At 45.0% G+C, this 16902-nt stretch overlaps 2 protein-coding genes across 2 annotated transcripts; one reads left to right on the plus strand and one right to left on the minus strand.

The window, feature by feature from the left end:
* Positions 1 to 12024: 12024 nt before the first annotated feature.
* On the plus strand, positions 12025 to 13513 carry LOC123089733 (cis-prenyltransferase 4, chloroplastic). Its single transcript, XM_044511324.1, has 3 exons — positions 12025 to 12476; positions 12586 to 12653; positions 12852 to 13513. The coding sequence occupies exons 1-3, from the start codon at positions 12198 to 12200 to the stop codon at positions 13303 to 13305; spliced, it is 801 nt and encodes a 266-aa protein (XP_044367259.1). The 5' UTR covers positions 12025 to 12197; the 3' UTR covers positions 13306 to 13513.
* Positions 13514 to 14416: 903 nt separating this feature from the next.
* LOC123090397 (protein trichome birefringence-like 19) lies at positions 14417 to 16381 on the minus strand. Its single transcript, XM_044511717.1, has 2 exons — positions 15905 to 16381; positions 14417 to 15184 (listed from the first exon to the last, which is right to left on the minus strand). The coding sequence occupies exons 1-2, from the start codon at positions 16379 to 16381 to the stop codon at positions 14417 to 14419; spliced, it is 1245 nt and encodes a 414-aa protein (XP_044367652.1).
* Positions 16382 to 16902: the final 521 nt, after the last annotated feature.

The raw sequence follows: 16902 nt of genomic DNA on the forward strand, positions 1-16902 counted from the left end.
ACTTTCCTAGCACAAATATGAAAAATAAGAGCTTTTTTTAGTAGAAACAATATTATTTGAAGTACTTATGCTTTTTTTTAGAGAAAAGGGGCTTTTGGCCCCGGCCCCACTTTGTATTACCAAAATGAAACCCCAGTATTCAGACATCCTGTTACAAGCACGCGCGGGGGGGGGGGGGGGATAAAACAGCAACATACGTTGCCCCAGCAAGATAGAAGTTCTAGCTTCCACATAAAAGTGCCAGAGAACAACTACCAGAGATAGACACTAAGCTCCAGCAAAACACAAGAGAGCTAACTCTCGCAAGGAGAGGGCGAAATTGTAAGAGCGCTCGTCCAGATCTCATGCATTGCTGCAATCGAACAGCAGCGCCGAGCACTTTCGGAGTCCTAGCCAGGGTATGGCCACATCAGGAGGGGGTGCACGTGCTTCCTGCTCCATCTTTCTCACCAAGTGCATCCCTCTTTCTTTTGCAGCACCTGAGCATCGAATCATCCAGCTGCTTAGAATAGCAGCAGTTTTCCTCCATAACAGCTGCATCCCAAGCCAGGGAACATGTTTGAAACAAATGTCATTGCGATGATTCCACAGAGCCCAAAGGGCAGCAGAATGAAGCATGCAGTCCGCTGAGAGATTTTTGTGCTTAAGCCGCCAAGCTAGCATGCACTCAATGGACATACCAACTTGTTTTGTGGACATATCAAAAATCCCTCTCCATAGCTCTATCGCAACAATGCAGCCAAAAAATAAATGATCAATAGGTTCAGATTCTCCACAAAAAAGGCAGGTAGGATCATCTACGTGCTGTCTTTTTTGCAGATTGTCTCTTGTTAAAAGTTTGTTTTTGGCCACAAGCCAGAGAAAGATCTGGATCCTAAGGGGAATGTTAATTTTCCAGATGATTGTAAGGTTGCCCGGATCAATCCCCCTAAAGTTAATAAAATTGTAAAAGGATTTGACGGTAAAGACACCTTTGGCTTCAAAGTTCCAGCGAACGGTGTCTTCAACGTCATTTAAATTTATACCAGCTACGCGGCTGAACAAATTGTCCCACTCTGCTAGTAGTTTCTGGGTGAAACACCTTCTAAAAGTAATCTTTAGATTGGTGCCATCCCAGACCTCACTAACAGAAACATTGTGGTCATTGGCAATAGAGTATAGCTCCCAATACTGGATAGCTAGAGTAGTATGACCCAACCACTGGTCTTCCCAGAATCTAATATTCTTGCCATTCCCCACTATCCATGAATATCCTACATTGGCAGCTTTAGCAGCCCGTAGTATTCCTTTCCAAAAAGGGGAGGCACCATTTTCAGGGCAAGTAAATATATTAGGACTGTGAGTCTTATACTTGGCGTCAACAATTTGTTTCCAAATTTTGCCCTCATCCAGGAAATATCTCCTGATCCAAGAAGCTAAGAGACATAGATTCATATCAGCAATATTAGGGATGCCCAGACCCCCATGCTGCTTTAGCAGGGTTACATTACCCCAGGCAGCAAGATGATATTTAAAGTGTCCCTCATAGTCGTCCCAAAAACAGTGGGCTAGTTGAGAATTTATTAGATTGATAGCCCATTTAGGGAATTTAATAATCCCCATAAGATAGCTAGGGATAGTGGACAGGCAAGTCTTCACTAAAGTGAGTCTTTTGCCCGAAGACAGAAGTCTCCCCCGCCACCCAGCCCCTCTCTTGATAATCTTATCAACAGTAGGTTGAAGTTCACTTTTTTTAAGCTTTCTGTGATGGAGAGGAGCACCTAAATATTTAATAGGAAACTCACTCAATTTGCAACCAAGTATTTGTGCAAAGATATTGGCGACATCCTCATTAATATTAATGGGAACCAGGTCACATTTATGAAAATTAATCCGCATGCCAGATAAATGTTCAAAATAGGAAAGTAACCACTTAAGGTTTCTCGCATGGGATTTATTATTGCTGAGGAAAAGTAAGGTGTCATCCGCATATTGCATACTAATGATGCCAGCAGGATTGGAACTAGGGAAGAGGCCTTCCAGGATATTGTTTCTGGAGGCTTTAATAAGAATTTTAGTAAACACATCAACTACTAGATTAAAAAGCAAAGGGGACTAGGGGTCCCCTTGCCTCACTCCTTTGCCCACAATAAAAAAATCACTATTCTTATTATTAATAGTGACCCCAACAGAACCTTTGTATAAGAGAGATTTAACTTTCCTCATCCAGTTAGAACTAAAGCCTCTCTTATACATCATGTCTATCAGGAACTCTCTGTTAATCATGTCGTAAGCTTTTTCGTAGTCTAGTTTAAATACAAAACCAGACTGCTTGTTGGAGTGAACAGAGTGAATAATTTCATGGGCTGCAATAATGCTCTCAGCTATATACCTACCTTTTATAAAGGCTGTCTGATTAACAAAAATCAAATCTTTGCAGATAGGGCCAAATTTATTAGCGGCACACTTGGCAAAGATCTTGAAGCTACAATTAATCATATCAAGAGGCCTAAACTTTTCCATCCTAGTTGCATCAGCCTCTTTAGGAACTAGAGTAAGCAAGGAGAAATTGAGTCTATATAGGTCTAGTTCCCCTTTCTCCCAAGCATCGAATAAAGCAAATAGATCACCTTTAATAAGGTCCCAAAACTGTTGATAAAATAAAAAAGGAAAGCCATCTGGCCCAGGAGCTCCTTCAGCATATGAGCCAAATACATCATCCTTTATCTCTTTTTCAGAGAAGGGGGTATCCAAAATGCAATTATGTGCATCAGTCACCCTCTCTCCATCTTCCCAAAAATCATTTTTCAGGTTAATGTTTATTTTATCTTACTAGCCAAAAAGAGTTTTGTAGAAGTTCACAGCAATGTTCATAATATCTTCAGGATCAGTCACAATACCTTCATTACCTTCCAGCGCCATGATCTGCTTCCTCCTCCTTTTCTGATTAGCTACAGCTTTGAAATATCCAGCATTCAAGTCCCCTTCCAGAATGTCTCTCTCCCTGGATCTCTGTCTGGCCTTAATTTATTCCTTTCTCCAGATGTCTTCCAGGTCCCCTGCAATTTTTTTCATTCTCCTGTTAGTATTAGGGGAAGGAGGGTTGGATTCAGAAAAAATATCCAGACAATTGTACTCAGCCACCAAGGTTTGTTTGTTCCTGTTTTGCTCAGCCTCATAATTAGCCATCCAACCTTTGATGGCTTTTCTGGAGTTTCTAATCTTGAACTGCCAGACATCTATGGCCTTATTATAAGGGCATTTGGCAGTCCAAGCTTTATGTACGACATCTCTAAAACCATCTACTTCCAAGCACCACTTTTCAAATCTGAAATGCTTGTCTCTAGGGATATGTAAGGCACAAGTATTAATAATTAGAGGAGTATGATCACTCCCAAGTCTAGGTAGTGCTTTAAGGTTTACACCAGGGAAAGCAGAAGCCCAGTCAATGGTCATGAACACTCTATCCAAGGTAGCCAGAATTAAATTGTCCTGGTTATTACCCCAAGTGAATTTCCTCCCATTTATCTTAAGCTCCAGCAGGCCAAAACTATTGATCCAGTCATTAAAGAGATCAGACCAGTGTTGATTAATAACACCAGTATTTTTATCACTGGCCTCTCTAATTAGATTGAAGTCACCTCCAATTAAGGATGGTCCTGACCAGATAGAAAATAGAGAGTGAAGTTCATTTATGAAATCTGCCTTGAACTGCTCATAGGCAGTGCCATATACTGCAACCAGCCTCCAAATGGAGTTGTCTTGTTTGTTTTTGACCAAACAAGAGATGTTGAAATTAAGTAAATCACACTGAATCATTTCAAACATATCCACCTTACACCCAACTAGGATCCCTCCCGCAGTGTTATTAGCAGGGAGCCATTTCCACTGAAAAGTAGATCTGGGGTCAAAGGCTTCAATCTGAAGAAGAGTGAATTCTTCTTTCTTAGTCTCAGAAATGCAAACAAAATCAAGGCTATTGGCTCTAATGAGCTCTTTAAGCTTATCAATTTTGATGGGGCCATTCAGCCCTTTGATGTTCCAAAAGCAACCTATCATTTATCTACAAAATTAATTTTTTCTTCTCTCCCTACAGGAGCCAGATTTTCGTTTGACTTCAACCCAGGGGGAATCTGAGGTAGGGGACACATTCATATGTGCCCCTTCCTCTGACCCTGCATTACTCCCTAGATTATCATCAGAAAAACCAAACTCCTCTCCAGTAATATCAATACTAGCAGGGAGAAAAACTTCAGGATTGCCAGAGTTGAATTTATTAAGTCTATCTAACTCAATCTGCTTAATAGCACAGATGTTCTTTTTAATATTATCACTGCTATCACCCAGATTAATAACCGAGCACTCTGCAGTTTTAATAAAAAAAGTCATCATCTAAGCAAGCAAAGGAGTTATGAGTACCTTTTTTCACAGTAGGTCTTTCCAAGTTTTTGATTTGTTTCAGTTCCTGAGCTTTTTGAAGGGCAGGCCTATCATCCCTCTTGTTTCTGGTGCTAACTCTAGAGGCCACCACAGGGCCCCACTTTTGCAAAGTATTGGTGTGCTTCTGAGGGATAGCAGCAGCTTCTTCAAACTTGCTAAGGAGGGGGGAACCTATGCAATCATTAAGTCTTTTCTTCACTACCTCAAGGTAGCTTTTGGTCATAGGAGCACCCAGACAGATGGAAGGGCCTGCATTAACTTCATTGGTTCTAGGAGCAGGGGTGGAGCACTTTTGTATGTTCTTGGTGCCCCCAGATCCAGAACCAGCGTTCTGCTGTTTGTTTTTGCCAGTATTACTGTTTGTATTATTGTTCCCAGTATCCATATCTTCTCCAAGTAAATCATCACCACTGGAATCAAACCCATCTTCAGTGTGCCTGTTCTGAGAAGGGTTGTTATCATCAGGTCCTGGAGGAATATCTGACCCTTGACCACTATCAGCCTCAGCTTCCACAGAAAATTGCAGTAGATAGAGCTCATGGTTGATTTCCACCATCCTGTCTCTGGGAATTTTGCCAGGGTCTCTAACAGCCACCTGAATCCTTACCTTCTCATAGAAGCTCCTGAAGATGGTATGCCAATCAACATTAACAAGAACCCCCAGTATAGTAGATATCTAAGATATTATGTACCAAGAGATCCACTTTGGAGGTAGGCCTTCTATCACTATCCAAGTCTCCTCTAAGATGTCATATGCTGGCATTTCTCCATTCCAATCACTAAAAGAGATAGTTACTCCTTCCTTTTTCAGGTTGATGGAAGGGTACTCCACCAGGTCTTTTATCTTCTTATTGGGAGGGAACCTGACAATGAATTTTTTCTCATCATATTTTCTGATCTGCCAGGGCCAGTTGGTTTTCCACATATCTGAGAAACAGAATCCTAGCTCCTTCTCAGAGATCTCCCCTTTTTCTATTAATACCAAACCAACACTTCCAAAGTTGAGCCATTCACAATCTTCCTTATCACCAGTTTCAATATGGAAAAAACCTAAGCCATTATTGGCATTCCCCCAATACATTGCAACAGGGTATGGCTTGTACCAAGTGGGGCAAGCGTCCATGTGATGGCCAGGAGTCTTGCAAATGAAACAGACTTTGGGGATTGGACACATACCCACAAAGTGTCCTGGGAGCCCGCAGTTGTAACAGATCGCCCCGATGAACTTAGGGTCCACATTGAAGGAGGCATCGTCGCTATTAGCAGTAGCAACTGTCTGCTTATACTTCTGGCTTTTCTTCTTTTTGCTTTTGCTAGAATCCGACTGACTGACCTGTGCACTTCCTCCAGCAGATGATCCACTCCCCCCAAACTGAGCTTGTTGCATCTGATGGCCGTATTGTTGAGGAAAAACCTGCGGAGGAGGCAAATATTGGAAAGGGAACTGCTGCTGGTTAGCCCACTGCGGCATCTGCTGCATCTGCTGCGCTTGCGGATTCCAACCCCCCTGGTATCCATACAACTGTCCCCCTGGCATCATAGCTTGGGCTGAGCCTACTGGAAACAAGGGAGGCTTGGCGAAAATCGACATCTGCGGCAGCGGGGCAGCTTGGGGTGCTGGCGGCACCAGCGGCGGGGGAGCGGCCCCCTCCCGCCCATACGGCGTGGGAGTAGGAGGGCGTCCATTCCGGCCCGTCCCCGAGCCATACCTTCCTCCCCGATTGTTGTCATCGCGACCACCGCCAGCCATCTTGACAATTGAAGCGAACGGGATCTTGCCTGATTTTTTTGCCCGGAAATCTCTGGAGAAGGAGAAGAGTTTCGGGGCAAACAGGCGATCCGAATCTCCAACTGGGTGGCAATCGGCAGCAGAGAAGTCTCCAGAGATGAATTTATCTCTCCTCACCCAAAACAAACTGGATCTGCTCTGGCCAGGACGAACCCTAGGACGCCCTCGTCCCGGATCCTGATGCAGATCGGGGTGGGGAAGCGCCTTTTAAGGAGGCACAACCACTTTCCTTGCAAAAGTGATGGGGTCGGGGTAGGCGGGGTCCGCCACCAGCTCGCTGACCTGCAGGGCCCTCCTGGCAGTCACTCTTCGGCCAACGCCCCGCCTCTCCGGTGATCTGAATGGCATCGATGGCGGCGAAGCTCGGCTGTTCCGGTCTCCCTGGTTGCTACTGCTTGCCAGTGGAGATCCTGGAGGCGTTTCAGCACGAGCTCTATCCGAGCTCAGTTTCGAATCGACGACGGCGGCCATGAAGAGACATCCTGTGGCGGCGATCTGGGGATCATTCCGAGCATGCTCTCCCACCTCAGAGCTCTGCGAGGATCTTCGGATTTCACCTCTGCCCTCGCCCACTTCACGAATCCCTCCGATTGAGATTGCGGAAATGCAGGCATCCTCTGCCTCTCCGCCAGCGTGGCCTCGTCGAATATCCTCTTCGCTAGCAATCTCTGCTCCTCTTCTGCTCGCAGCCGACATGATTCGGCATAGCTGCTCGCCGCCACGCGCGTGACTGGATCCCGCGCCGCTGCCACCGCCTGATCTGCCGCCTTCCACTCCTGAACCCGCCAGATCCACGATGCGGTGGCATCTCGGATCCTCATCGCCCGTTCCGTCCAATCCCGACTCCCCATCGCCATGACTGCAGCCTGCGGTAGAGGTGAGATCAGTCTCACCATTTCCGCGAGAGCCTCCTGTCCTTGGGGGGGGGGAAGTGAGTGGGGGAAGGGGAAGGGGGAGGGGGAGCGTCTCCTGCCGCCGGCGCAGGCCTGCGGCGTCGGGGAGGCATAGCAGGGGGGCAGCGCAGCGAGATCTGCGTGGGGAGCAATGGCGTGCGGGCGTGGCGTCGCCATGGTTGGGAGCGGGGAGCTGGTCGTCTTTGCCAAACATGCCAAACCAGAGCAAGTACTTATGCTGCCCAAAAAATAAAAATAAAAGTCGGCACATTGTAGTTATAGATGTTTTGTTGTCCTGTAAAGTATGAAGTTCATATGTTGTTTAATTTGGGAGAAACAAAAAAAAGAAAAGTTCCCGCACAGATCATGATGCAGAGAATGGTTGGCTAGATTAAGGGGATGCAGTGTGCCTGGGTTCAGCCACAACTTTCCCTTTGACTTGTAGAGGCCCTTGTGAATTGTACTTGTGTGCCGGAAAATATCTGATTTTTTATGGAAAACAGTAGGGTTTCTCCTACTGTGTATATGTATATCTTTTAAAATAAGCGAAGTACAAGAAAGAAAATGAAGCTATCTACTCCCTCCGTTCTAAAATAGATGACCCAACTTTATACTAACTTTGTACTAAAGTTAATACAAAGTTGGGTCATCAATTTTGAAACGGAGGGAGTACTAAAGAAATAGAAGAGCATAAAGGAAGAAAATGAAGCTATCTACTAAAGAAATAGAAGAGCATAAAGCAAAAAAAAAAAAACCAGCAGTTCATTGAGTTAGTGGAATGCTGCAACCCGGGCAGGACGAAGCTGGAAGCAATTCTTCCTCTTCATGCTACGAAGGTGGAATTCTTCCTTGAATTTCATCCTGCCCATGTGGGCACTCGGCTGAATCATTTGTGATCATCTAGATGACCCAAGTTATGGGAACGAATATTTCAGGAAGAAATGAACTGCTAAAAATATTTAAAGTGTTTGATGATGCTTTGCAAAGTATGTGATTTGATTATCAGATGCCCCATCAGCCAAAGAAGAGTCGTGCTCCTTGCATCTCCACTGCGACTCGAACACCAAAGTAGAAGCATCCCTTTCGCCCAGAAAGTAGGAGAGCATCTCTTTTGTCCAGGCGGCATAAGATTAGATATGAGAACAATCTGAATATCCCATCTATCTATCTTCTTGCATCAATCTTTATTGAGAGGACAATAATCATCTTTGCATCTTAACCTTGACCCTTTACTTGTTTATTAGGAAATTAAACAATAAACAATGGTACGGCCATCTGAAAACTACACAAGTTTTTCAATAATAATAACAATAATAATTTCTTATGTCAATTATTTGTGACCAGCAGGGTCTAAATCTACGTTAGGTTTGAAATACCTGTGTAATTTTTGTAGGGAGTTTTGGGTATCCGATGTTTCGAAGGGGGTTTCGGGCATTCATTAGAGAAGATCAATATTGCATATGTACATGTTGATTGTTGCCGCCAATCCACGTGCCACATGTCGGGGCTCTGTGAATAGAAGTGTTGCGCCACCGATGATTCATCATCTAGCAAGTCCCCATCCCGTGCCTCATCAATCCTGATTCCTATCCGGATATGCCGATGTAGAGCCGCCGCTGCCACTCACTGGACGAACAGTCCGTTGATAGGCTACGGGCATGTATTCTTATGCCTGCACTGCAAAACAGTATGTACCAAAAATATCTAATCCAAAGTCAATCTACGAACGGAGAAACAGAATGTGCAATTATTCCATATGTGAATAGTATCCGAATTTTTGTGCTTTTGTTGCACTATTTCTAGATGCATTTGTCTTTTCCTTTGTTTCGCTGCGCGTAGATTGAATTTTGCTTTAAATTTTTGTGAGATTGTAAACACATATCATTTTTTTGATGATGTACAAGCGATGCCAGGCGGAGGGAGAAAAAATGGTCCAGATAAGATTTATTACAAAAGTTCATCGGAAGTACAAAGCATCTCAAACATAGTAAAAATTACACCGAGACTTGAAACCACCGATCGGAGCCGGCTTGACCTTGTCGAGATTGACAACCGGGAAGTCTCCATGCATGCACATACCGCTAAGGACCAGTGTCATGGAGCCATAGTCGCCACCGTTGAATCCTTGCATAGGTCTAAAGCACCTGACACCAAATCAAGATATAAGGTAGTTTGTCTAGACTACTTTGACATTTGTCTCTTCACCGTGTTATTGCTATTACTTAACATGTAGTAACATATTACAACAATGTTATCTCCTGCTTTCTCTTGATTTTAAACAATGCATCAATGTGTTTTAGTATTGTTATGGCTATGATGTGTTTTTTTTTTGTCCAGTTTTCTATAATAGCCTATCCTGGCTATCCATGCACAGATATGAAAATTTGGGTTGGCCAATCCAACAAACCATCCAATTATTTCCAATGTGCATAGCATAGACGATAAGTTAAGCAAGACTAAACAATTGCGTCAGACTGCATCAGATTGTCTATGGGTCGTAAATGACACCACTGCAAATCAAAGAGGCCCTTATAGTTCGATTGGTTTTGTAAGAACTTTTTGAAAACCACAAGTGGGCGAAGTCAGAGTCTCGTAGAGGGGTTCATATAAGAACATATTTTCACAAAATCTGCTTGGGTGGGCCAGTCCACTTCAGCTCTGCCCATATGTGGCTTCAGTGCAATGTCCAAATTACCTACGGATATTATTTATATGGCATATGGAGGTTAAAGTTTTACCACTGTAGATTCAAAAGTTGGCTGACATTGTTACTCAACGTTAAGTATTCTATTTACCGCTCTGCGATTGCAAAGTAGAATCCTTTTGTTCCTTCTTCACATGGGGGTGAAATATGAATATATACCTTAGATGGCTTTACTTGAAGTTTTCCCGAATGTCACATAGGTCACCTAGATTTGAGTATAAGAAAAAGGATAGGTGATCTTTTTGAAGTGCCATCTCTAGTATTTAATGGTTATATCCTACTCCCTCCGTCCGGAAATACATCTAGATACATCCATTTCTCGGACAAGTATTTCCGGACGGAGGGAGTACCTCTTTAACACACAAATTACCATTTGACCTGGAGAGTGATTTTTCTAACCCCAAGCACATTGTACCCCTTATTCTTATCCTCCAACATTGCTTAGATATTTGTGCTAGCCAGGATTATAGTAAAGAATCTTCGCACACACCAAAAGATTTCCTAGGCCTATTTTCTAACCTTGATTGGGGCAAAGTTAAACTGATTGGAGGAGCATGCTCCAAGTTAACATGTAATGCGAATCCCTATCCCTTGGGGGACTCGTGCTTATTGTTTTGACGTGGCAACTTGCTTTTGTCACGAATTGACACAGTAGGAAGAACATTCACTGCCACGAGTTTACACGTTATGCACTACGATGACTTGTTCAATTTCAAGATCTACATGCTCGAATCTCAAAGGTGGTTATAAAGATAGAATGTGCTTGATGCGTTCATACAAACAGTGGATGTGTACATGTGAGCATCTGCGCCTAAAACAGAAGAAAAGAAGAAATATGAATGAAAAACAATTAAAGCTGAGAAAATAAAAAAATAAAACTAGAACAAAATTTTCATAATTTTTTACATCATGAATTTATAAACATCTGAATTTAGATAAATTTTAAAATATAACACAAATAGATAAAAACATAGAAAAGTGAAAAAAAAAACACGCAACTGACTATTGCATTTATACCGTGCACCCCAGCAGTAGGCTTGGCTCGGCTCGTTAAGCTCATACTCATCAAGGCTTGGCTCGTTAAGATTAACGAGCACAAAACTCTGCTCGGCTTGGTTCGTTTGTAGCTCGTGAGCACTCGCGAGCGCTCATTAACAGATTATAATGTGTTATGAGTGCATATGTGTGGTTTTTAAGATGAAATATGGTGGCTAGAAAAAGAAATACACTAGTTTGTTGCCTCCTATATCGATTAGATTGAATAGATGAACTGAGGTGCTATAAAAGTTTGCCACGTAAGATGAAAATATGTGTTGTGTTGTTACTAACGAACTTAGCCAGATACTAGCGGAACTCGTTAGCTCGTTCGTTAAGCTTAATGAACTGAAATCAGTGATTGACTCTGTTAATTAAGAAGCGAGCTACGAGCTTGACGAGTCGTACTATCGAGTGCTCATTAAGCTCACGAGTTACGAGCTTTTGGTCCAGCTCTACCCAGCAGGATGGAAAAGGTGTTGACAACACTTTGTGTGGGCATACCAGACCAACAGAAAAAAGGCCCAACCGCATGCACATAATGGATTGTAGAAAAGCAAAAAACGATGCCCACACATGCATCGACGCGAATTCCAAGATCACGAAAAGAAAAAACAACGGCCTGTTCCCCACTCGCATGGCCGTGGACGCGGGCCGTCGCGCTCGACAACGGACGCGAACCAGTTCACAAGGCGAACCAATCAACTTGCGCGAAAATTAAAGACATACAAGATCAACGGTTTTGAATTTAGATGTGAGATAATATATCACACCTACTCCCTTCGTCCGAAAATACTTGTCGGAGGAATGGATGTATCTAGATGTATTTTAATTCTAGGTACATTTATTTTTATGCATTTCCCCGACAAGTATTTCCGGACGGAGGGAGTAGATGTGAAATAGCAATTCTGAACATACAACTAGTTCGATCGATGCGGTCGAGCCTGGAGCATGGAAAGTTGAGAAAGATTCTGTCTAGGCCTTAGGGCTTTTACCTTGATTGGGTCACTGACATGACACTGAGATGCTGATTAGAGAAACTTTACAGGCAATCAGAATCTTTTATCCCTCGATCGGTGCTCCTTTTCTTTGTCCTTGGAACTTGCTTGTGCACTTTACCCCATTACGAAATCTCTCTACTTCCAAGAGTGTTTACATGTTATCAAAATGTCGGCGAGGCTGGGCGGAAAGATCTTTGCTTGATTAATTCTCTGGCTCTTAGGTTTATTTTTCACCTTACTTTGGGCCAAGGGGATAGAGATTAGAGGAGCACGGAGAAGTGTGCTACGAGGGGATATATAGCACTGCCCCCATTCCACGTTACGTTGCCGCTCCGAACCACCCTGAAACCTATACTATGCCGCTCTCCAACTCTACGTCGTCTGTGCCGGCCGTCACCGTCCCGGCGGCCGAGGAGCTCCTCTCACAAGGGCTCCGGGCGGAGTCGCTGCCGCGGCACGTGGCGCTGGTGATGGACGGGAACTCGCGGTGGGCGGCAGCGCGGGGCCTGCCGCCGACGGACGGGCACGAGCACGGGATGCGCGCGCTGATGAGGACGGTGCGGCTCTCCCGCGCCTGGGGCATCCGCGTCCTCACCGCCTTCGGTTTCTCGCTCGAGAACTGGAATCGCCCCAAGGCCGGCATCTCTAATCCTACTACCCTTCTCACTCCTCGATCGTGCGCGCCCGCCCGCCATGCACACATGCTCTTGATGGATTGACGGTGTTCTTTCATGGCATTTGCAGGCGGAGGTTGACTTCTTGATGGCCTTGATCGAGAGGTTTATCAACGACAACCTCGCCGAGTTCTTGAGGTACGTTAATTACATGTGCAAATTAATTACTTCATACTCCCTCTGTAACTTGATTTACTTGAGACGTTATTTGACACTGTCATAGACGACTATAGAAATATCTTACTGTATAGGAGTAAAAAGTTACGGAGGTAGTATTAATTTTTGACCCATCACAAGGAGAAGAGATCGATTATATTTCTGTGCTAATCTTTTCAGGGAAGGGACCCGTCTACGTATAATCGGTGACCGCTCAAGGCTGCCGATCTCTGTGCAGAAGACTGCACGAGACGCCGAGGAGGCAACAAGAAACAACTCGCAGCTCGATCTAGTCCTAGCCATCAGCTACAGCGGGCGAATGGACATTGTGCAGGCATGCCGGAATCTCGCCCAGAAAGTGGACGCCAAGCTGCTCAGGCCGGAGGACATCGACGAGTCGCTGTTCGCCGACGAGCTCCAGACGAGCGAAACATCTTGCCCGGACCTGCTCATCAGGACCAGCGGCGAGCTGAGGCTGAGCAACTTCCTGCTATGGCAGTCGGCTTACTCGGAGCTCTTCTTCACCGACACGCTCTGGCCTGATTTCGGGGAGGCCCAATATCTCCAAGCCATGATGGCCTTCCAGAGCAGAGACAGGCGCTTTGGAAGAAGAAAAAACAATGCAGCGCTATAAATAAACGGTGCGCGCGCGTGACCCGATGCTCGATCATCCTCTATCTATCTGTATCTGCCTTTATAATCAGTTTTTATTACCTTCAAATAAAGTGTTTCTCTCAAGATGCGTGGTGTACTATAGGAGAGGCTACTAAAACTTCTCTCCAGTGATTTTACTCTATGCTATATGCTCATTGTATTTGATATAGTTTAGCATTCATGCCGAATGGTCTCTATGCTTTCTTGGAGGGGTCTCTATGCTATATGTTCAATCTATTAAAATAATTGGATCATATTTTGCAAGTTACTACAAAAATGTTCATCTCATGTTTTTCAAAAAAGATTGCTATATATCATAAAGGCAAAAATGATTAGTATTTAAAAACCACTACTTATTTATTTTCTTAAAAAGTTTAAATCTATGGAAAGAAACTACATGTGTTTCACAAAAATTGAGACAATTGAATATCTATCTCCATAGTTGATGTTGGAAAAGATGTTAATGTATTACCCGTAGAAGAAAGTTAAGAAACCACGGCAATGAAGAAGGACGGATCTTGTTGCCAACTGAATTTGAGGATCAAGGCCCATCGTTCTATGTTGATTTATTTTCCTATTTTCTGAATTAAGTGATGGCAAAGATGAATATTACAACTTCAGTTAAGGCTATGCGCCGCGGTGATTGGGATGCCCCCCTTTCCACATCTCTACTTCTGCCTAGTGTTTGCAGCTTTTCTTAATAAATAAAGTACAAACATAGACGCTAAAAAATACGTACATACACTCAACCTTATGAAAGCCCACACATCCTATCCCTATGAACACCTCTGAAAGACCAAGCCAACAGGCCTTGAGATTAACGAAGTCATTGCAGACCACGTCATCGACGGAACATCACCTTCCATTGGAATAATATTTCACCTTTATAAGATACCAAAACGTCAAATCTGTAGTTTGATTCCTGTGGGCTGAGGTATCGCTCTCCTTCCAACCATCCAACCATATGTTTGTTTTCAACCCCTCTTCTGGTTGTAAGTTACAACGTACAAGCACAATACAAATGGGTTTTACGTACAACAGTATTTTCCATATTATGTATTACCATTTAATTTATAATAATCGAAATGTAGTCACTCGTGGAGCAGCATATGAAGCAGCATGTCATTCCATGTATCAATGGCCCCCGGAAGGCACCAGTGCACGCAGTCGCTGTGCACCTGGTTTTTCATGAGCGGGTCAGGCGTCCAGGCCCGGTACTTGCTGGGATGCGCGTCCGTGCGAAGGATCATCGCCTCCGTCGTGTCCATGAGCATCACCCTGGCGCCGTTCGTCGCCGCCTTCTCTGCCGTCGCAAACTCCTCCATCTGCAGCGCACGGAAGTCAAGCTCGACGCCCTCGACCATCTTCTCCCCATGTCGGTGCGGCGCCCTTCGAAGGCAGTTGCCGTCCTTGTTCCACTCCCCGCCCTCATAGTGCGACGGGTCCACGGTACGCAGCAGCGCCGTGCCACGGAACCGGCCGTCGGCGCCGGACAGCGCCCGCAGCGCGGCCCGCGTGGCCATGCGCAGCGCGTACCGCATCGTCAGGTCTGTGACGTTGGGCCGCTGGCAGTAGTGGCAGCCGACGAGCTGCCCGGCCTCATACAACATGGACGGGCGGTAGAACCAGCTCGACGCCGACACCACCACGTAGTCGAGCTCTGCCACATGCGTCGTCCACACCTCCTCCGGCTCGTCCAGGTAGAGGTTCCAGAGGCCCGTGTGCGTTGGCCCATCGTCTTCGATCATCTCGTGCCGGACTAGATATGGCACCCAGAAGCTGGCCACCGTGAAGTTGTACTCCCTATAGTAGTACACCGTGTGCTTCTCTCTCGGTGATTTTATGATAGGTTTGGCGACCTGCATGCACATACCATTAGTGCCTTATAATATTAATTCTCAAAAAAGTACATTATAATAGTTTCCCCAACTACAAGTATTTTGGTACACACGGAGTAGATAGTAATTATTCGTTCCTTGCAACGGAGCCATAAGTATCTTAATAGGTACACACAGAGTAAATAAAAAAACTGTAAGGAAGGCTTTGAGAGTATAATTGTTGCAAATCCAAATTGCAAGTATCATGCCTTGAACTGAGAGGGTGGAAAGGCATCAACCTCTTTCACCATTGCACTATGCCTTATAGTCTACTAAATATCTTAATAGGTTAGCGTCTGTGAATTATCTGTCCATATAAATATCTTAATAGGTAGAGTTAGACATGGAGAAAGTGGGCACGAGAACTTTTCTTTTGGATGCCACTAACCAGTGTATGCCAGATTATTATTATTATGTAGCAATCCCAGTGAACATATTTAGGACTGTCAGATCCCGATCGAAAGAATAGCAATTACTCTGTGCTGTGTGGCAATTTTTCTGTTATATTTTGGTTTTACATGGCAATTTCACTTTAGAGCCTAGCAAATCCATTACGACAGCATGACAATTGTATATTTTCTCACATGGCAATTCTTGGTGTTCATTGGAAAATCATTTTTACATTATTAGGATTTGTTTTACATGAATGAAAAGAGAAAGCGAGAAGATCAAGACAGACTGAAGATTGGAAGGAGTACGAACTTTGGTGAGGAGGCAGATGAGAGAGTCCTTGTGGTTCCTGGCGAGGGAGTCCCCGACGAAGGCGATGGTCTTGCCCCTCATCAGGGCCAAGAAGCGGTGCGGGTCGAACCGGTGCAGGTTGCAGCCGTCGCCGGCGGGCTGCCACCGCCACTGGAGGAAGCCCAGGTCCGGCCTGCCGAACCTCATGCAGTCATAGTGCTCGTCGATGATCCCCGGGGAGCACGTGTCGTTGGTGTAGTAGGGCGCGTCCAGGTCCGGCACCCAGTCGCCCCGGAAAATGTCACAGCCCTCGCCACGTCGCGCTTGCGTGCGAGACCGAGAAGAAACCGGCGGACGCCGGTCCGGGATCGTCGTGGTGGACAGCAGGTTGAAAGCCGCAAGAAGCGCGGCAACGAGCGTGAGGGAGACGACCGCGACGACGAAGAATCTGCTGCTGCTCCTCGCATGGGGATGGCTGATGTGAAGAAGGTCCCTCATGGCTGCCGTGAGAAGTTGTATTCGGCCGGCGTGCATCCTCTTGAGTTCGTTTTTCGATACATATATAGCGAGCCATATGCGATGATCATGTAATTAATTCCTGGTCAATTCCTGCATGAGTATGTCATCATCAGATGATATATAGATCGAGAGGATGATTCGCTCACTAATCCTTGTCTATGCCGGCCCATATAAAATTGCAACAATTGCGTGCTGCTCTTTGCCCGTCCCAAAAACTGCTGCACAACACTACTGTCCGCGGACGCGGATTTTGATTTTGTGTGCGCGCGTGCGCCTACACATGCTGACTGGTTCCAAAACAGGCCACTGAATTAACCACGCTTGGCAAGATTATGGCGGGTAAGGACCTTGTTATTGACACAGAAAACCTGAATTTTCGGTTGACTCGCAATTGCTTTTGACTGTGTAGTTGTTAAAGTTTTTTTTTTTTGCCAAATTTCGGTGGACTCGCAATTGCTATGACTGCCGGGGGTGTCAGTCCGTTGGCTTCTACCTTCGTT

The sequence above is a fragment of the Triticum aestivum genome, chromosome 4B, assembly GCF_018294505.1.
Source record: "Triticum aestivum cultivar Chinese Spring chromosome 4B, IWGSC CS RefSeq v2.1, whole genome shotgun sequence".
Taxonomy (NCBI): domain Eukaryota; kingdom Viridiplantae; phylum Streptophyta; class Magnoliopsida; order Poales; family Poaceae; genus Triticum; species Triticum aestivum.